Source organism: Serinus canaria, chromosome 19, assembly GCF_022539315.1.
Source record: "Serinus canaria isolate serCan28SL12 chromosome 19, serCan2020, whole genome shotgun sequence".
In the NCBI taxonomy this organism is placed as follows: domain Eukaryota; kingdom Metazoa; phylum Chordata; class Aves; order Passeriformes; family Fringillidae; genus Serinus; species Serinus canaria.
In genome coordinates, this window is record NC_066332.1 from 2,562,364 (window position 1) to 2,583,422 (window position 21,059).

At 43.0% G+C, this 21,059-nt stretch overlaps 1 protein-coding gene across 3 annotated transcripts in view; it reads right to left on the reverse strand.

Annotated features, from left to right (window-relative positions):
• The window catches only part of VMP1 (vacuole membrane protein 1), a 59,948-nt gene that overhangs the window by 28,119 nt on the left and 10,770 nt on the right, over positions 1-21,059 (reverse strand). For all 3 annotated transcript variants that reach the window (XM_009094808.4, XM_030233754.2, XM_018919487.3), the window contains 4 exons: positions 19,713-19,803; positions 18,144-18,254; positions 6,846-7,013; positions 2,735-2,866 (listed from right to left, as the gene is read on the reverse strand). In XM_009094808.4, the coding sequence (XP_009093056.1) occupies positions 2,735-2,866; positions 6,846-7,013; positions 18,144-18,254; positions 19,713-19,803 (502 nt within the window). The remainder of the gene's footprint in view (positions 1-2,734; positions 2,867-6,845; positions 7,014-18,143; positions 18,255-19,712; positions 19,804-21,059) is intronic.

Sequence of the window (21,059 nt, forward strand, 5' to 3'; positions counted from 1 at the left end):
ACTGGAAATACTCCCTGTGGCCAAAAGGGAGCTCTGATAAAACCTTCCTTCACTTTGGAATCCGACTGCAAGAGAGCTGACAGCAGCTGAGATGCTGTTTGAAACGCTGGTGGGTTTTTAAGTATGAACAAATCCCAGCTGGGGCATGCTGGGCTCTGCCTTGTGGCAGCTCTGGGGACAAAGAAAAGCCACCCCCTTCTGCAGGGCACGGCCAGGAGGCAGCTGTGACACTCCCTGCACGGAACTGGGACTCACTGGTGAGCACACAAAGGGACACCGAGGAAGGAGAAGTGAGTGTTCCTTTAAAATGAGGGGCTTTTTCTCCAGTGTGCTAATGGGAAGTACAGGACAGACTCAGGGGCTGCAGGTTAATGAGCTCTCTCAAAAGGCAGCACAAGGAGACAGGTCACTCAGATCTGACATTCAGGACAGAAAACCCATCAATAGACTCTTTAAAGTAAATGGCATTTTACTCTGTGTAGCTCTGAATGGAGCACTAAACCTTTCCTCTCTTTAATCCTCTTAGGTCCCTTTTTTGGCTGGTTTTTTGTGGCCCAGCCAGGAGCATATTCCCCCTCCCAGACCCTTCAGGCTGGATGCTGTAGCCATGATCTATTCTCACCAGAGAAGATGCTCATCTGTTTCTCCAAATGACCATTGTTTTTGAGAAGCAGCAGCAATGAGCTCTCTGAACGACTCACACACAGCAAACACGTCAGAGCAGCTGGCTCTGCCTCATGGGCAAAGAGCAGCTCAGCTTTCTTCCAAATCCAACACCCATCCCCAAAACTCTCAAAAAAGCCGGGTGCAAGGAGACTTTTCTACTGAAAAAATGCTCCTGTCACTTGACATCAAGCATTTGCAGCATCCCCAAGGCACAGGACACTTGTCAGAGCCCCCATGTGAGGCTTCAGACTCAGAGTGGGAGAAAGCTGATGGAGGTAATAACAATTGTTAATGAGCAATTTAAAAATAGACATCACCACTGCTCATGAATACAAATTACAGGGCAAAGAGTGATAAGCTATGCTGGAGATTGGGATTTACAGAGGTCATAGGAAAGGCAGGCCTGTCTCCCACAGACATCCAGAGAAAACATGATTGAAGCCAAAAGCAAAAAGGAAGTCACATTAGCAAATGGAAAAAACTGAACTGTCAGTTTTATGAGCACAATACAATTTAATCAGATTGTCAAAGCCTCATGTTAAAAGAGTTTATAGAAACCAAACCACAAGTGGAGTTTGAAAGATGATTTTTTTTTTTTCCTGGCCATCCATCCACAAAACAACACGCTCCAATCCAAACTCAATTGCCAAGAAAATAAAATCAAAAGTACTGGTAAATAACAGCCTCATTTTCCTTCATTAATTCCACAAGGCCATTTGTTTACTCCAGGCAGTCAATACAGCTATAGTTTGGCCTGGCCTGACAAAATGCTCTCTAGCAAAAATTTTCTTCCCAAGAATCTCACAGTGCGTTCTGGAAACCATCTCTGGCTGCTCCCACAACTGTACACACATATAATTTGCTGGGAGAGTTTCAGTAAACACAGATACTGAAGTCATGTACTGAACTGGTTTCCTTGTTGGTTTTTTTACCACAACTTGATTTTCGTACAGTTAAGGGATTACTTTGCAAAGCAAAGATTGATGGGAGACAAAAGAACAAAGCAGATTCTTTTTTCCCCCCTGCTGCATCTTTTAAAAAATAGAAGAATTTACTATTTATAATAGCAGAAAAACCCTTTGGAACCTTCTAGTAGGGGGAGGCTTTTGGGAAACACAGGGTTTACTGTTAGAATTACTAGATTGCACTCAGTATTTCCAGACAAACCACTTTCAAGCTTCATCCATTTTTTTGAAGGAGGGAAAAGAAAAGTGTATATTTATCTCCAGAAACTACCCTGGCAGAGGAGTTTAAAGACATCAGTGCATGGTAAATAGCATCTGCTGGTTTTTAACAGCAGTCTCATGACCCGTTTCAACTTCGTGGCAGACAAAACAGGATAAGAAGGAAAAATACAGAGGGGAAAAATTCGGTGGCAAACAGCATGAGGAAAAAATGTTTGATTTGGTCTAAAACACTATCAGGAACTCGTGACCAGGATACAAACTCCTGACCTGAAGGAAAAATTATCCCCAGCAGTACCTGACTGATGTGCAGCATCAACTGCAAGCTGTACACTATTCAAGCCCGGGAGAAAACAAATGACAAGAGCAACAAAAAGGGACTTGGAGCAGTTTTGCTGCATTTCCACATCAGGAAAAATATTTCCTCAGGCTGATGAATGGGTCACACATTGGTCCCTGAGGGTGTCAGTGGCAAAGCAGGCAAATGTCATCTGAAAGGGATGAGCTGAGGCTGAAAATCATCTCTGGGCCAGGGAGGATTTTAATGCAGCCAGAACAACCAGGATTATGGAAGAGCAGCCCTGTTTTCCCAGCCCAGTGTCTCCCTACCTTTATTGTGCTGTTCTTGGAACTCTAAACAATTGCAGTACCTGTAGCAAATACTTGGCTGCACTATTTTATCTGCTCCAACAAGCTGCATTCTCCTCCTCCCATCACCACAGGTATCACCCAGTGCAGGATCTTTTTCCATCCCTGGGAAGTCTGTTGTGAACTCACACCAGCTGATTCTTTGGCCCCCTCTCTCATTGAATTGGAATGGTTAATTACCCCCTGTAAGTTGCTCTGTGTTTCATGAATTCTGTTGTTTTACACACTGTCCTTACTTGTGCAGTCTCTGCGTGTTCCAGCATCTCCTCGAATTCCTGGTACTCCTCATCATCAGGTTCAGCACCCGACAGCCGGGCTGCCCTCGCCATAAAATAGGGGGGCAGCTCTCCAATGGCTGTACCAGCACCCTGGGAAAAGAACAATCCTGATTTATTTTCCTGTTTATTCCCAAACACAAAACATGTGACATGCACAAATCCCGTGGCCGTTCTCCGAGCCGACAAGACCAGCTGTTTGGAGCAGTTTGCTTTCACCCACCAGGTCAGGATTCCCATCATTTCCAACAGAATTCTGCTCTTTGAATTCCTCTTTCCCTTTCTTTTCCCTGCCTGGGGGTTGCAGGGTCAAGCAGACACGACCTGTGCATCCCTGGGGCCCCGTGGAGCGGCGCGTGGCCGGAGCCGTGGGAGGCTGGAGCTGGTGGCCCTGCTGTCCCCCACGTCCCTGCTGTCCCCCACATCCCTGCTGTCCCACACATCCTGAGTCAGCACTGCTGTGTCTCACACCACCACATGATGCCAGACACATTCCCCAGCATGTGACAACCCTTGATCCCCAGGGGCCTCCAGAATAATCCGGGAGCTCCTCCCCGGTGCTGTCCCGGAGTTTGCTTGTTCAGTCATGAGACTCTGGGCAAGTGTTTGTTAGAAAACAGACTCAGGTTTTACTACAGCAAGGAAAAAAAAGGTTAAGCAAAGCCTGAGCTCAAGTTTTCCCTCTCCTTCAGCTGGGATAGCTGGAGCCAACCCCAGATGAAAGAACGGCTGCTTTCTCACCGCAGGAAAATTGTATTTGTTTTCTCAGGACATCAAATGACTCATTTCAGTCTTGTGGGCAAAGGCAGCTTTAGCTTAACCAAGAGAAAAAAGAGAGACAAGCTAAGATTGAACATATGGATAAACAGAGGCTAATGGAACAGGAACTTGGAATTAACTCAGGATGGTTTAAATTTAAGGCAGGTAAGAGACAATAGTTGGGCACTGCACGGGAATGTGCTCCCTGCAGATGGCTTTTCTCTCCCAGGGTCAGCAGTGAGTAACAAATGCTTTTCTCCTCCTTTGAAGCAACGTGAAAGCTTTTCAATTTCCTTTGTTCCTGCTCTATACACAGCTGCAAGCAAGAATTCCAGCTGCTGTGGATATTCCAAATCAACAGGTTGTGGTTTTAAATACCACCGCAGTTAAATCCTCAGTTTAAGCACCCGAAGTGCACACAGACCTCAAATGTTTATGCCCTTGTTTTCCACAGAAGAAAAAATTTAAATGACTGCAACAAGCTGAACTTCATTAATCTGCATATTTCTGGCACAAGGGGAAGATAAGCCTGAAAACAGTAGCAACAACACTTCAGAAAAATTAACTTGAGGTTATGTTCTCAGGGTGATGCAAGAAGAAAAAGTCACATTGCTCCTCCAGGCTCTGCCAATTTGCTTTGGCTTCGTTCTGCGAACTGAGGAAGAGGTTTGCATGTGTGTACTGGACATGAACTTTCTTTAAATTGGATAAGTCACATGCTCATTATTACAAAACATTTCAGAAGTGCAACAAAAATCATATGATTTCATGTCTGCTGGAGATAGGTTCCTTAAGTGCATAAAGGCAAAAAAAAAAAAAAAAAAAAAAGAGCAAAAGCAGCAGTTAAGGGCTCCAAACCAGTAACTATTTAACTGCTTTTTGTAACATTAGATATTTTCACCCTTTAACTCTGAATGCCAGTTTTACACGGAGATTCCTTGGACTCACAACAAACTGGAAAGGCAAATGCTAATCAAAATTCTTTTACATTCAGAAAAGGAAACTGGGAAATGACTCCACTAGAGTCTTTTAAGCAGATTTGATTCTGCTCAGGACACAGGCAGCCTGTTCTGCTAATCCCAAGCAATTAAACATTTTTATTCTTTCCCCTTATTTCTTGTAAAAAACAAAAAGGCTGCAACACATTAAAAATATAGGGTACTATTGAATTCCTTGTCCCTGTGGGATGGGAGGCTGTGAAAACTGGCATTCACCTAAGAGATTGTTTCTGAGCCCTTCTGCAGGCCAGGGCTGCTGCAGCCAACTTTTACAGGGATTGCAAAAAGCATCAATTTCATCCCACCTAATAACTCAGGGAGATTAAATCCTTGTAACACTCATTATCAGCCCTTGGCCATCACTGCCACGCTGGGCACTAGCAATGATTTTAATCTCTAGCTGAAGTTGGCTGCTGATGGTTTGGTGACCCTTGTGCAGAAAAATCCTCCCATTTCACCCCACGGCACACACAGCCTGGGCAGCTTTACAGCCACAGCTCTGCAGAGTCATCCTGGGGTGAGCTGCAAAAATCAGCCTCTTCTGGAAGTCACCTTTCTCTTTGCTAAGTGGACATTGAGCTTAGGAGTGAGAGAATCCAAAAGAACTCTCTTCCACAGCTTCCATAAGAAGTGAGCTGGAATTAGGACAAAAGAAACACTCTGGAAGCAGAGCAGCAGCAATTGCCAACTTGATTTGGCTTACAGGAAATTAGCAAGCAATGTTTATGTACTCAGAAACATTCCAAGAAAGCATAACATTACACGAGACACCAGGGGAGGACAGAGGATGCTCCCCAGGGAAAAGCCAGAGGAGACAGAGTTCAGAGCAAAGGTAGCTGACAGGCAACTTGAAAAAGGGCGGAAAAGGGTGGAAAAGTGGGATACAAATGTTCCTGTCCTTTCCCTAATCTAATCCAAGGAGCTCAGACCATGAAGGCACTGCTTGTTCTCCCCCATGGCTGCTCTGGAGGACACAAGATTCCAGAGGCTGCAACTCTGCTCTCTCATTTCTGAGCTTAATTCTCCTCATAGCTCAGTTTTTACATGCTGCAGATGAAGCAAGAGATGTTTACCCTCAACTGCATTTTTATTTTGCAACCCTAGAAACGTAGCTGTAAATGCCATTTTTATTGCTTGTCTCTATTAAACAGATTTCAGCAGAGGGGGATGAGGAAGAAAATAAAAACAAATCTTAGATATATTTATAGTCTTGTAAGTATTTGTGTGATTAGCTGCTTACTGAGCTTTCAGACAATTCTGGCCTTTCATTAAGAGTCAAATTTAAGCTGTAATTTGCTTTTTGACAGGGCTGTGAGTCCACTTTCTCTGTTACTATTTTGATTTTAGTTACTAAACTCACACAACCTGACTGGAACTTTTGTAACTAACACAGCAGCTGCTATTTAAGAAATTATAGTGACCACTTGCCTTATATATTAAAAAATACCAGGGCAGGCATCAGATACGAATGTTTTTAGAATTCCCTTTCTCTGCATTTGAGTTGGACAACTCAAGAATTTAGTAATTAAATCACCAGCTAGGACAGGAAGCCAGCAGCAAAATAAAGTTAATTTGGCATGTAGCTCACAGCAGATGCATCTGTGTAAACTGCAATTCAAAATGATCTACATGTCATGAAAAAAACAGCCTGGCCCACCAAAATTCTCCAAAAATTAAACTTCTACAAGAAGCTGCAGAGGAAAAAAAAAGGGGAAAAATGAAAGGAAGTTCCAATGACAAAGTTTCCTAAGACCCTGATTCACTTACACAGGAAAAGCAGCTCAGCTTTTAAGTGAAAAGTGGAAGCAGGCAGAGAAACAGAAATAAAGTATGTAAAAATGTGGAAAAGAACACTTTTAAATTAAATCCAATTCAATTAAAAAGTTAAATATCTTATTAAAATATGTACAAATGTGGAAAAGAACACTTTTTAATGAAATGCAATTTACTGCTGCAGCCTAAACAAGCTGTGAGATGAGGTCCTGAGTCTGCAGATGAGGAACTGCAGCTTCACTCCTGTTACAGCCCCAAAATTATTGCAATTATTTCTTGCTTTGACCTGAGAGCTGCCAGATCATCTGGGGTGCAGACACCCTTCCTAAAATTTATTTTTTACATCAACAGCCTTCAGATTCTCCAGCATTTAGGAAACTACAGCTGATAGAAACATCCCAGGAATATCCTATTAAAAAGCATTAAAATGATCAGGGTTACCTTGGGCTTCATCATTCTGCTACTTGAGGAAGTTTTGTCAATTGCTGGCCACAGAAATTAAAGATACCAATAGAAATTGGAGGTTTTGAAACAAGCCTTACCCACATGCAGGCCTCCAGCCTGACTTTTGAGATGATTGCCCACAAGGAGATGGAGCCTTCAGTTGTCTCCTCATCAGGGCAGATAATCTGATCCGGGTAAGGAGGCTCAGGGAAATTCACCGAGTTACATTCATAGGCAGCAAGAGTGACTGAGGCTATGTGTGGACCCTGAAAAAGAAAAAAAAATTCAATTGTATTTTATGTGAGTTAGAATAAAAATTAAAATTAGCCACCACCATCCCCGACATTTGTCCCTAGGCTAAAACTCAGTGCTTCTCTCTTTAAATAATGTTATTTAGGTAAAATTCTTGTTGGTTGGAGTTTCTTTTAAGACCATCAGAATCACGATGTTGAGCTACTTTTAAAAACATTAAATCTTTCTTTTGAGCCACTGAAATGTTAGGGAGCCTTTCAGCTTTTGCCCTGGCACTCAGAAGGCTGTCAAAGAGAAATAAGAATCCTTTAAAAAAAACCAGGAATTTTCAACGATTTTACAATGTTCTCTTTAAGGTATTTATGACCTACAGCTTTATTAGAGGAGGTGTTTTCCCTACTGCTGCTTTTAGAGGATTAGGCATTTAAATTATATATTGATTTTTTTAATGACTGGGTTTAATGACATTTTGCAGCAGACTTTCTTAACTTCTGTATTTTTCTCCAACAGCCAGTTGTTTAATTTGTGTCTGTTTTTTTCTGAGTAAACAAGAAAGGGACCTCAGTGCTCTCTGCTAAAAAATGGTTTGAAATGTAATTCAAAACTTAAACATTATTTAAATGCCATTTAACTGAATTAATTTTAGTTTCTGTCTTACACTGAAAGATTTTTTTGGACAGACCTCCAAAAAAAAGAAGCATGAAAATCTATTCAAGAAATGAACTGCTCCATAGTTTAAAAACCTGAAAGAATTGCCATTATTTTTAATACAAAATAATTGAGAAGCAATTCAAACAATCTGAACACCAGACATTGTAGCTAAAAACAATCACTTAACAAAGGTCATGGAAACACTGTCCAGGGAAGAGGGAGGGGGAAAAAAATAAAATTACTGCATTAAAGTGAGGTCTTTATGTAAACCCACACATTTAAATAAATGTAAAAGTATCATTACACAAACCTTAATTCTGCTATTCATTATTTGATGGGTTTTGACATCGTGCTGGGAAATACTGTCAGCAAATTTCATCGATGTTTTTATCTGCAAACTTCATTTATTTTCATTCTATTAGAGCAATAAGGGAGTTTGAGATAGCCCCAAAAACCAAAGCTGAATTTATGACAGAGCAGAGGGAAAGTGTGAGAGAGCTGAGCCCTGCCCAGGCTCCCAGAGCTCCCTTTGAAATGCAGGGACACATCCAGCCCCAAGAGCTTCATTTGCACATTAAAGGGTGAAATTCCAGCGCAGGTCCCACACAAAAGGAGAAGCTCCAGCTCTGCTGGGTTTGCTGGGGAGGTGAGGTTCACTCACCACCACTGCAGAGCAATGACACCCACACTGGCACTTTCATGGCAGTGAATTAAGAATGTTGAAATAAAATACCAGTTATATTTTCTGTATGGCAGCTGTAGCTACTGTTGTCATATGCAAACAATTCCAAATAAACCCATTCTTCTCGAGTGCAACTGGTGAAGGACAAGCCGCTCTGAGAGCAAGAAAATGCTTTTATTTATTCCTTGCTGCTCTACAGGAGGCTCATTCCGAGTGCTTGGGTGTATTTTGGATTGCAGAAATGCAAAACCTGTGAGATGATAAATGAGGCACAGCCTCTCTTGAGGAGAAGAAAAAGGTTCAGTGAAATAAAACTGAAAAAGAAGGGATCCAGAAATTGATACACAAGAGAGATTTTGATATGGAAGGAAGAAAAAAGCCTGGAAGAATGCACCAAGGAGTAATAATTTATATTATTAATATTTCTGTAGGCCCTAATGGCAATGAGCTTCTTGGTAGCTGTAGCAAGATCATCTCCACAGCAGCTTCAGAACTAAATAAACAACATCTCTCTATTTCACTCATCAAGGGCAGATGCAAAGAGATTTGAAAATCTCCCTAAAACTGTAAAGTACATTTATGGCAAACCTGGGAACCCTTTCTCAGTCTGAAACTTAGAGGATTTAATCCCATCCCCTGCTTTTCCCTCTCCAGGTCTGACAGCTGCCTTGGGACAAAAAAAAAAAGGTCTCAAGCCATCATCCTAAAATTAATGGTTTTCACCTGCAGAAATTTGCAGTGAAACTCCCCTGAAAGGTTTTCATGGAGGAAATTCCCTGTTCGAGCTGTAAATGACCATTCCCTCATTCCCTGAGGCCATGGCCAAGGCAGTGAGATAGGGAATCCAGAGGTGGGGCTTTCACTTCCACAAAATTTGGAATACACACCACAGCACAGAGGAACTGCAGGCAGCTTATTTGGAATAGCATGAGACAAATTTTATCACTACTATCAGTAGAGACAAGCAGCCCCCAGCTCTTGCAAGGCTTCAGCATCACCCAAAATTGCACCCAAGGTGGATAAAACAGGTCCTAAAATCCCAGGGGAGCACACAAGGACAAAATGCCCAAGTGGAGATGCTGCAGAGCCTCTCCCAGCAGAGCTGCCACCCTGCAAGTGGCTGAACAACCTCCAAACCCTCCTGTTGAGAGCCCTCCCAGTCTCAACAATTGTCTGCAAAAGGAAAAATTTCACAGGGAGTAGCCAATGGAAAAAATAAAAAAAAGCCATTTTACCAAACAGCTGCAAAGGGCCACCTGAAGGCCAGGCCAAGGGAACAGAACTCTCCCAGAGAATGTAAACAATTCTATAATGGAAAAAAGTTGGAGTGGTGGAAGCCACAGAAGCCACATTTGAACTGGAATGAGGAATAAAGTGCAAATGGTTCGTTCAGAGGGATGAAGTGAGGCACGGAAGGGGAGCCAGGCCAAGGGAGGCAGAGCAGCCCTGAGTCCTCCTCCCGTGTCTGGGTGTCCTGGGGGTCACAGGGACTCTGTGCCAGGCCAGGCTCACAGCAACACCCCAACATCTGACTGTGGAGCTCCCCAAACCTCCAAACAAAGCTTGGCTGGACAGGCCCAGAGCTGGGAGGGTTCATTTCTGTTTAGTGATGGTTTAACTCTGAATGGAGCAGGAACTGGCTTCAAACAGGCTCGAGGTGCCACCTTTGGAAAAGCCCTGACTCTACAGCCAGGAGGATTCATTCTCATCCAGTTTTTTAATCCTCTTCACAAATAACACCTCCTCCACCCTCTCCTCCTCCTCCTCTGTGTGGGGCTGCAGGAAATGTGTTTTGCTGAGTGTTTTGCCTCCCTGCAATAGTTCAGTTTGTTTCAACACTTGGGGAAGTCCTCTCAGATGTCCCCCTTGGACTGTGACTGCAGCTCTACCTTTGAAAAGGACAAAACTGCTTCAAGCTCCATCACACCCAACACTAAATCCCAGGCAATTCACGTGTGCTCCTGGCCAAACCAGGACAACTCAAGGCATGCAAGATCCTGAACACAACTGTCTTTCCCTCACCCTCTTCCAATGATTTTTTTTTTTTCCTTTTAGGCTGCAGGTGGCACTAAAAAAGGATTAAAGAGGAGAAACTGAGAAGCATTCTGCTGACTGGGGTGAGAAACATTTGCTTGCCACTGCTGAGGAGCAGAAGGAGCCTGTGGTCAGGCCGGAATGTGATGTGTTAGAAATATCTGTACCATTTGCAAATCAAACAAGACAGGATTTGTTCATCGAGATGAACTCAACATAAATCTATTTCTTAGCAACAGCAGTTCAGGGGAGTTTAGAAATCCCTGTCTGCACTACCCTGATGTCTCAGAGAAGGTAACTTTGAACTCTTGAACTCACAGGCCTTCAAAGGAGTTTTATTCCAGTGGTTGAAGGCACCCAAGTTGGAATGGCACAGAAATAAGTTAATTAAAGTGATGTATTATGAAACTTCTGGAAAGTAAAAATCTTTGGAAATTCATCTGTGGAAGTAGAAAGAGACAGCAGCCACATGTAAAAAAAATCACGAGTTAAAATCCTTAAAAACATGCTGATCTGTAGTATTCTTACAGCAGAAAGTCTTTACCATAAGAAAAAGTGACCGAATATCCAATTAAAAATGAATCATATTTTAACATTATTAATCATTCTGAGCACCTGGACTGGGAAGTCAATTAAAGCTCCAAACAAATCCTGCATCAAGTGCTGGTTTCTCACATGGCCCTTCACAGAACAGCCAGGCTGCTCAAGTGATACAACAACCACATCTAATTTTAACCTTTTATTTTTGGGGAAGATACAATTTTAGACCGGCTTTAATTTAGAAACATTTCTCAAAGAAAAGTGATATGTCTGCCAGCAAAAAAAATATTACCCTGAACTCCTTGCTGACCTTAATGCACTAAAAATCTGTTTTCCTCCATGGATCCACTGCTCTTCACACTGGGTTCAAGACTCAGCCTTTGCACAGGGGGGGAACAAGTCATGGTGCATTTGATGGAGATAAATTGGAAAAATAAAAGCTTGCTTCTCATGGGAAACATCCTCTGAGTGGTGCCCCAGGCCAGGACTCATCTCATACTTATCCATGAAGTCACTACACCTCTCCAGAAAGTCACACCACACTCACAGCATCTTTTTTATCTCTGAGAGCAGTGGACAACTACCCACAGAGAGAACTGCTCTGTGATTAGGAGGGAGAAGTTGGTCTGGAGGTGGCTGGTAAATATGTGCAGTTTGTCTGTCTGTCTGTGCTAGGAGATTAAAATGTCTCATGGTTTTATAACGTCTGGAATGCGGTGCTGGCTGGAAATCAGGGCTGGGGACAGAGGATCCTGTACCTAGAGCATCCTCAAGTGACACCAACATCCATCCAGTGGCCAGGGCTGTGTTTAGAAGAGCTTCACAGAGTTTCAAGCTGTGTATGAATTTTACACTCACATGGCTGTGGTGAAGTTTCTATTCCCACTTCAGCCAAGCCTTGCCACAGAGTGCAGAGCTGATGGAAATTCCAAATGATCACCACAACCTCTGAATTTGACTAATCAAGAGCCACTGAGGGAGCAGCACAGGCACCAGTGTCTGTGTATAGGGCCATGGTGCTGCTCTAAGGAGCGACATAAAAAGCAGATTTTTTTAAGGCTGCCCTTTCATTACTTTCTATAGAAACAAATAGACTCATGTCAGGGGGAGGCACAATTGCAAGAATTCAAGTTTATCTTCTGCTGCTGACAGAAAATCATTAATAAAATCATAAAATACTCTGTCAGTGTTTTCTCCTTGCCCTTCCCTAGCCACCCCCTCATTTCTAAAGAGTAAACCTCAGCATTTATTCAAACTGCCACCAGCAGTGGTGATTGGCTTAGAATCTCCAATTAGAGATCGTTCTGCACAATTATCATTATTTTCAACCTGCTCCAGGAAGCAGGACATGAAAGGTATAAAGTTCAGGCTGTGCATAAAAAAACACCCAAAAAAACCTTAGAAACTCCAAGGGAACAAACGAGGAGAAAGCACAATGTGCCCTCCCAGCAGAGACCTGACAGAACAAACGTTGAGGAAGTGGAGAGCAGATAACGAAAACGGTGTCAGCTTCTAAAAGGTAAAGTCCATCAACCTTCAGGGGGAAGAAAAGGGTGCAGCCACCGTCCCATTAACTCCTCCACCATCCCATTAACTCCTCCACCATCCCATTAACTGCTCCAGCACCCCGGGACTGTTCTGGCACAGCCTGACCTAAGGCAGCAGTGCTGGGTTTACTCTCTGTAGGTATCCACAGGCATCTGACACAACAACAGGAGCACTCAGGGGGACCAAGACTTGAAATGAACGTTTTTCCCCTTGAAAACACCACTTTTCACCTCAGATTTTTCAAATGCAAGCGAGCCACCAGAAGATTTAAGGAACACCCAGATTGCACAACTGATTTAGCAGCAGTGTCCAGTGAATTCAGCACACCCTCCCAGTTCCTCAGTGTGTTATTAAGATCAATGCTGCAGTTTCAAGCAGAACAGAGGCCAGGCGTGCTGCAAGCAGGGATTTCTGGGGAGATAACTGCAAAAGTGATTTTTGAAAAAGTTTTCTGTTGATTCACATATTCCAGGATATTTCAGTTCGTTGTAGAAAGCTTAGGACAGCTGGAGGAAGTAGTTTACAGACAGGAAAGAAACAAATGACAGAGTAAGAGACAAAAACGACCCTCGCACAAACAGGCTCCATTTCAACTTATTTTAGAACTGATTTCTGCCTTCTGTACCCTCCATGTATTTTTCTTTCAACCACCTCAGCAATTCAACAGCAGTAACGTGAGCACAGGTATTAGACAGAGCCCTTTTTTATCTCCTTTGTTTTAGGCTTGCAAGCTGATGTGTGAACTGGAGAACAGAGAGGGCTGGAAATGAACACCTCACTTCACAAGAAGAATTCAGCGCTGGGAAGGGGAGCACTGCTGCACCTCCCACCTGGCTGAGCTCAGCCTTTGTTTCTCACTTTTTCCTTTACACACAGAACCATCATTTTCTGGGTTACTCACAATAGTTTTGAATGATCTGCGTGGAAAGAGCAAAACCTCTCCTGAAGCTGATAATTACTATGAAAATACTCCTGTGTTAGTCACAAGGAAGTAAATGGAAAAAAAAAAAAAAAAAAAGAGAATAAGTTGTGTGGGTTTCTAAATTATTCTGTCTACCTCATAAAAGTGGAGTAAGTCCTGTTTTGTGCGCTTCTCTTTTACAAGGGACTTAAGTAATTTTCATCATGAGTCCTCTTACAAGCTCAGCTCCTGGAATGAGAGAACTAAAAGGAATTAGGTTTGACTTTAAAAAGCTTTTAGTAGTCCTGACAGGAAACCGTTTATTTGTGTGGGTTTGTTTTTTTTTAAATTATTTACACCACCAACATCTTTTTTTCCAAGATAATGGACTCATTATTGCACAAGTGTCTGGCTTTTAAATCTTCAAATTCTAACCTAAACCAGTTTGGGTAGGGCCACCACAGGGCTCATTTCAGCTGCAAACTCTGACTGTTTGGGGAGGCCAGAATGTGAGCCCTGGCTGAGGGGAACCAATTCAGAATGAAAGTGAGATGCTGAGCCCTTAAACCAGACAAACCCAGCCCTGCTCTCTCAGGGCAGCACAGGCAATAAGGGCACTGCCTTTCTGACTCGCTTTTCTCTTTAAAGGCACATTTCTGCTCTTTTTTTTTTAAATTTTTTTCTATATTTCTGCTCTTTATTTTTTTGCTGTGCCCTCTTCCACTCTGCTGCCGAGCAGCACTGTAAGAATTCCTGACAAACCCACATATTCCAGAGCTGAAATATCCGGGCTGGACCTCGGCACAACCATTGCTATTGTACCTCACATTTCCTGTTTGTGCTCGCCCAGGGCCTGGCCACCAGCACAAACCCCCTCAGCAGTAAAATAAAAATGTACCCCCTCAACACTTAAATAGAAATTAACCCCCTCAGCAATTAAATAAAAATGTACCCCCTCACAGTTAAAAATGTACCCCTTCAGCAGTTAAATAGAAATGAGCCCCCTCAGCAGTTAAATCAAAATGAGCCCCCTCGGCAGTTAAATCAAAATGTACCCCCTCAGCAGTTAAATCAAAATGTACCCCCTCAGCAGCTGCCCCCCCTGGGCAAACAAAATCCACATTTAAGCACCAAAAACACCAACAATGCAAACAGCCAGGGCTCAGAGTTTGGAGGGGTGAGGAATTCGGTGCCATTCATCCCCTCAGGGATTTCACTTCCCCAGGGACAGGGGACTTTACCCCGCCCTCAAGCACTCGTTTTAAGCACGTTTTTTTTGGCCACATCTTTGACAAAAATCCGTTTTTCAGAGCTGAAGTGAAACCAAAGCACGAGGCAAGGTTGGGTGGGGATGGTCTCAGCCATGATCCCAAGCCAGCACTGCAGCTCCTGTGCCCTGCTCGGAGCCCTCCGGCGCCGCCACCTCATTCATTCATTTTCAGCAGCAAAGATCTCTCAGAGATGTACAAACACCAAAAATTCCTTGTGGGTTACCCTCAGCCATCCTCTGCTGGTAATGAGGTGATTCATGATGTTCGTATTTTAATCTACCACCAACAGAAAACATCTCAGGACCGAGGAAAAAGCCATGTACTGCTAAAACCAGTATTTGGAGTCATTAATCATAATAGTTTTATTTCCTACAGAACCACATCATGATTCCTATTTTTAAGGGTTGTTTTTAAAGAACTGTGAAAAACCTTTAATGGGCTTCAGGAAAGTAAGCCAGCAGGCTTGTTTTGAAAGTGTCAGAATGGAAAGGATTCTTGGAAGAGTGGCCTGCTTCCCTGTTCCTGTGTTAAAGATCTGCTCTGTGCCAAGTGCAGCACGAGAATTGTTTCCCAAAAAGCCATGTCAGATTTTACATCCAGCGCTGGCAGCAAACAAGGAAGCAGTATTAAACTAGGAATTGATACTTCAGACAATGTTCAGGCCCTCTCTCAGATATGGAAAGCTCTCCAATCACAGGAACAGCAATTAAAAGCCTGATATCAAACTGACACACTTGACCTGTCTCTCTTGCACCAAAGATTGGTGACCAAAAAAAAAAAATCCCAAATCAGATGTGAACTGATATGATCCTGAGGCAGCAACACCCCTCCCACACTGAGGCTGCTTGAAATTCTACTTTTAGCAGTTTCCAAGTACTCTTTTCTCAGCTAACCCTGGGATCTCTCCTGGCACCGGCATGCAGCTCCAAAAAGCAGCTGGTGAGAGATGCTCTGAAGGATCCAGACAAATGACAGTTTTCAACACTGCAAAAACAGCTAAGCAGGCCAGGGAAAGCAAACATCAGAGTCATTCATATCCTGGAGCCATTGCATAACCACTTCCAGAGCTTGCCCAGTGCTTGGGAATGGCCATATGCAGTAAATGGCTAATCCAGAGTATTTAACTGAGATGCACCTGTGTGACAGCTGAAGGAGCCTGAGCAGGTGCCTACATGCCATCAATTCCTCCACGTGGCCTCAGTGGCACAGCCAGGGCTGCAAGTCCCAGCAGAGCTCAGCACCACATGGGTGGGCCCAAGGGCATTGTTCTCCCAGCATGTAATTGCATTCCCAACAATCTCCTTGTACATACAGCTTTAAAATGAGCAATTAATTAAAAGCAATTTGAAAGCACTTACTGGGTCTGTTCTCTATTGCCAGCAAATCCAGGCACTAAAGCAGGGGAGGATTTGTTTTGTAACTTTTCGTTTCTTTGAGCCAACAGAAGAATAAGTTTCACCATTATGAAGAAATATAATTAAAGTGTATGGAACATGAAAAGTAGATCAATGGTAATGTAGAAGTTAATACTGAGAGCCCCACTTAACGTGTCGTATTTCTACTTCTAGAGGGAACTGCTGTACAATTAACAAAGCAAAAGCAACTCCTCCCTGTGAGAGCTGGAGCTTCTAAGTGCATTGTTTGCAGATGGGTTAAATCCAGAACACCACTCTGAAGGAGTTCTCCCCTAAAAGCTGCAGCAGCAGCCTCAGGTGAGCACTCCTTGTTCCCTCTCATGCTGAGCAGATCCCAAGCACTGTGTTACTACAGTGAGAACATATTCCATGTACACCTTGCTGCTACAGCTGCACTGATAAGAATATTAGCAGTTCAAACACGGTTTTTGTTGGGGTCGGGAGCTGCTGTTTTTACACCCCCTCTGCCATCTAGTGGTAACAACCGCGTGGCTTCCACCGAGGTGTAAACCAGGAGGTGTTCAGGCAGTGCCCAGAAGGTGTTAATTGACCTGAGCAGACCATGCTAATCACTAAATCTTGCTGAGGAAAAGAAAAGGAAACAAATCCTGGCTTCTCGTTGTTCCTGCACTCACTACCTTCACGGAATCCCCTCAGTGAAACAGGAACATGCTTATCTGCCTCATATATTTAAAGCAAACCTGTATTTCTCCTGTAGTATTTACACTTTAGATGTTGATGGTACATTTTTATTACATTTTACTCTATAACCACCTCCTAATTACTCGGTGTAATCTAATCAGTTGTGTCCCCCCCCAACAAAGTTATGTGAAGCCTTCCCTTTTATGTTCCAAATAAATACCTTCCCTACCAACATTAAACTCGATTTCTCTTCCTGAGTGACACATCCCTGTAATCTTTGGAAGGCTGTGAACCTCCCAAACACCCACCATAAGTTATACTGACAAACCAACTGAGAAGCTGAATTTCCTATAAATGATTTCAGTGTCAGCTCAGGTCAAGGCCCAAGTACCTCCATGAGGTTCACATCTCCCACAGGATAATCAAAGTGATGTATTATGGAATTTATTTTTTCTACACTGAAGGATTTCAGAACTTTGATTTTTAAATACAGAGTAAAAGAAATGTTCCACCTCCCTCAAGAAAAGAAATGGTGCTGTCTTAGGAGGATTTCATGTGCCAAAGTCATTTTGGAGTGGCCTGGGGTCTGACAGTGCTCAGTGCACAAACTTGGTTCTGTTTAGCAGGAATTCCTTCCACAAGCTTTAGGACAGGAGCCACACTCAGAGCAAACCTGAGGCTGCTCATCCCATGCCATCCCCTCTGCCAGGCACTGCCCTGCTGGGGGGAGAGGCAGGAGTTTCCTGTAGTGTTTGCTGTGTTATTGTTAATGATTAAAGCAGCTCTGAAAGTAAACATCTGTAATGGTTCCAAATACAAGATGACATTTGTTGCATGAACTGGTTTTAATTATTTTGTGGCCATGAATCCTTTTCTTGAATCCAGGACAGTGGTTTCATAACCCAGGAACCAATCCAATGGCCAAAAGCAAAACACACCCAAACATTTCCCTGACTTTCATAGCTACATTGAGATAAACAACATCATGCAAATTTTCATATTTTATCTTCATAGAAAAACATTGTTCTTGCTATTCTTTTCAAAGCAAAATTAATACAGACTGAACTTTAAACCAGCTGCCTATTTGGTGGCTTTAGTAAGAAAAATGATCATTTTAAGCTACTAAAAAAATATTCTGAAAATTTTTAAATGGAAACACTTGAGCTGCACACAGTAGGACAGGCTTCATTTAAATTAGGAGATTAGAGGATAGACCTGGCAGATTTGGCTCATTGTTTCAAAGTGAGGATTAACCAACAGCCACAGTTCAACAAACACAGAGCTTACAAACTACAGAACAAGGTGATGCAGTGTAGAACATAAACAGCATTCTCCAGAGCACCAAATTTAGATGTATTTAATGTTGAGAACTTGCAGAAAATTATTTATTCATTGATTTAAAAATATGCAGCAATTAAAGTACTCAATTCCAAAAGGACATGGTGTGGAAATATCCTTACCAAGTAGAGCAGAAAGGTGTGGAGACCTGTTCCAAGCCCAACAGAGGAGAGAATGCCCAATCCTACCCAGTAGGCACACCAGAAGAACTTCTTCTCCATGTACTGCACATACTGAGTGAGGAAAGGCACAAAAAAAGAAAAAAAATATAAATTATGAAATCTCCAAGGGAGAAAATTAAGCTACAAGCTAACACAGACATTTATCTGGATTATAACAACTGAAACAGACTCCTAAATACTTCTATTTGCAATTTATTTCAGTAACAGCACAGACATATAGAGGAAAAGAAAAAAAAACAAACCACATTTTGGAATCAGCAAGTTTCCAAGGAGATAGATGGAAATTCAGTTTCAACAGTAGGAGGTTGAAATCCAGAACAGGCCCACGAGGAGCAAGCTCCAGACAGTGTCAAGTAGAGCCCAGGCAGCTCAGGGAATGGTCTGAACAGTTTAAAGAAAGGAATAAAATCAGCTGCACTCCCAGTGAGCCTGCTGGATGTTGCATCTTGGAGCAGGTTTGTCACTTTTGAGAAAACATTAAAATGCTGGTTGTGTGCTGTACCCATGAGGAGATGTGGGAAAGCCACAGCAAGTTCTGGACACTGTTTTACACCATCCATGGACCAACAGCACCAAGGTGATGTTTACACCATTCTGATCCAGGCTCCAACCTGCCAGGGCACAAAGACATCCTGAAAATGCCAAGTGCATATGGCTGACAGCTCCTTAACAGGGAGCTCCTGCACTGGCTGTCACCTGAGGGTCACTGGCTGTCACCAGCAGGCCCAGAGGATCAGGTTTCTTCCAGCAGGCTCCAGGAAACCTGGGCAGTCAGGACTTGGGTTCCAGAACTGCAGATCCCTCGGGCAGGCAGTGCCACACCCCAGCAGGAGGGATGGAAGCAAATTCTCTGGAATTGGGCACCTGCTCATTTCAGAGCTGTGACAGCAGCTGGAATTGGTTTTTAAAAGGGCTCCCTGTCCTCTAGGAAAATCTGAAACTCCAAGAGAAATGGGGAAGGGAAAGGAGCAGACAGCACCATTACTAAGCTTAAGCCATGTCTGACACTTCCAGTGCTGCAAAAGCCCCAGGCTTTGTGTTCACACCACAGGAACAGATTTGAAACACAAAACCATTTTACATCTCTGTATGTGCCTGTCCTAGCTGAGCAGATCTTCCACAGCAAGACAAGAATCATTTCTTGGGTAGCACGAAGCTCTGCCATGACTCAGGGTAACACTTCCCTCAAGAGCTCCCACCACCATTAAAACCTTGCTGACAGCAGCTATGAAGGAGTGCTGCAGCACCCGAAGTGTGCTTCACTCAGGAGCAGATGAGACACCTCCAGATCCACCAGAACAGATCAAATGCCTCATCCTCAGGTGGGGAGCTCATCCCTCCCCACCTCTGGAGCACAACTCCTGCACACCAACAGAGCAGTCACGACTTGAGAAACAAAACCTTAGAGAGCAGCTCAAAGATCCATTAGAAATTGATGGAGATGGCAGCAGGATTCATTCAATTCCCAGCCCAGGGAGGGAGTGGGAGCCAGGAGAGCAGAGGTGGTACCTGTTGATGTGCTCCCTCGATGGAGTACAGGACTGTGAGCACTGCCAGTGCCAGCAACACGCACGCCAGGAGCCCTCGCCGCCGCCACAATCTTAAAGACAAATGGCAAATTAGGGATTTTCATCATTAAACATGCACTTCAGAGTAACTCAGTTACCTCTGGGGACTGGGGGTGTGCTCAGCAGGGACAATGGCAGCAGTGTGAACCTCCCAAGAAAATGTCTGGGGAGCCTTTACTCTTTAGGGAAAAATCTCCGCGTCACTGGCAAGCGAGATCAAAGTTCAGCCACTCGTATTTTACTTTTTTTAATAAAGAAAAACAAAGTAACTGACTGAAAACAAACACAAGCTGAAAACAATTCAGCTTCTGGAGCCAAGAGTCAGACCCAGGCCCTGAGCAGCAGCTGTGGCCAAGCACGGAGCAAAGCAGGCCCTGGGCAAGGATGAGCTGGGTGGAATTCAGATTTCCAGCTGTGCTGCTGGGCAGAACCACAGTGACAGTCACAGGAACAAATCTTTACATTATTTTGTTTCTCCTTATCTATTAAAATTAATTTCTTGTAATTTAATAAATATGTTTTAAGTAACTCTGAAGCATTAGGTGAAGAAATGGAGAAAAGTGCTTTCCAAAGTAATTTGCTACCAAATCATTTTTGAGCATGTTTGGTTTTGTTCTTTTTTTTTCCTGCTTGATGTGTATGTGGCCACACACAGTAGATTAGCAAATACCTTTATTATTTTCCAGAAAACACTACTATATTGTCACCTAATACTATAAAAAAAAAAAGCAAGTGCTAGCATCACCTAAAATTCCCAGCCTAAAATAGCAAACTATAAACATAACTTATCTAATTAGACAGAAAGATAGAAATGTGAGGCATAATACAGGAAAATAGTCACAAATATTTGATATTAAGCAAACTGAAAAGAGCACTCAAAACATTTTAAAATTAAAGTTAGTGCTGCTTACATTAGTATGACAATTGAAATTTCAAATGATTGTCATTCAAAACACAATTTATGCAGTGGAACACAGGAGATCATTAAGAGTCAATCTGAGGTCTCAGCTTAATAGCTTGTAATAGTCAGGGTTATTTTCTGTAAAGATTCTGTCAGGGGAGTGCCAGACAACTGAATGTGCTGCTCAGCAGAGGAGGCAAGTGCTATCTGTAACAAAATCAGATGTCTAGGAAGCCAAATAAGATTTGAGGTCTTAAAATAAATCCTCAAATGTTATTTCTGCTTAGTTTAAATAAATGCTTGGCTATTGTCAGAAATTACAGATGTCAGACCCAGTAAAACAGTTCTCAGAGACAATTCCTAATGGTAGTTGAAAGAATGCACACA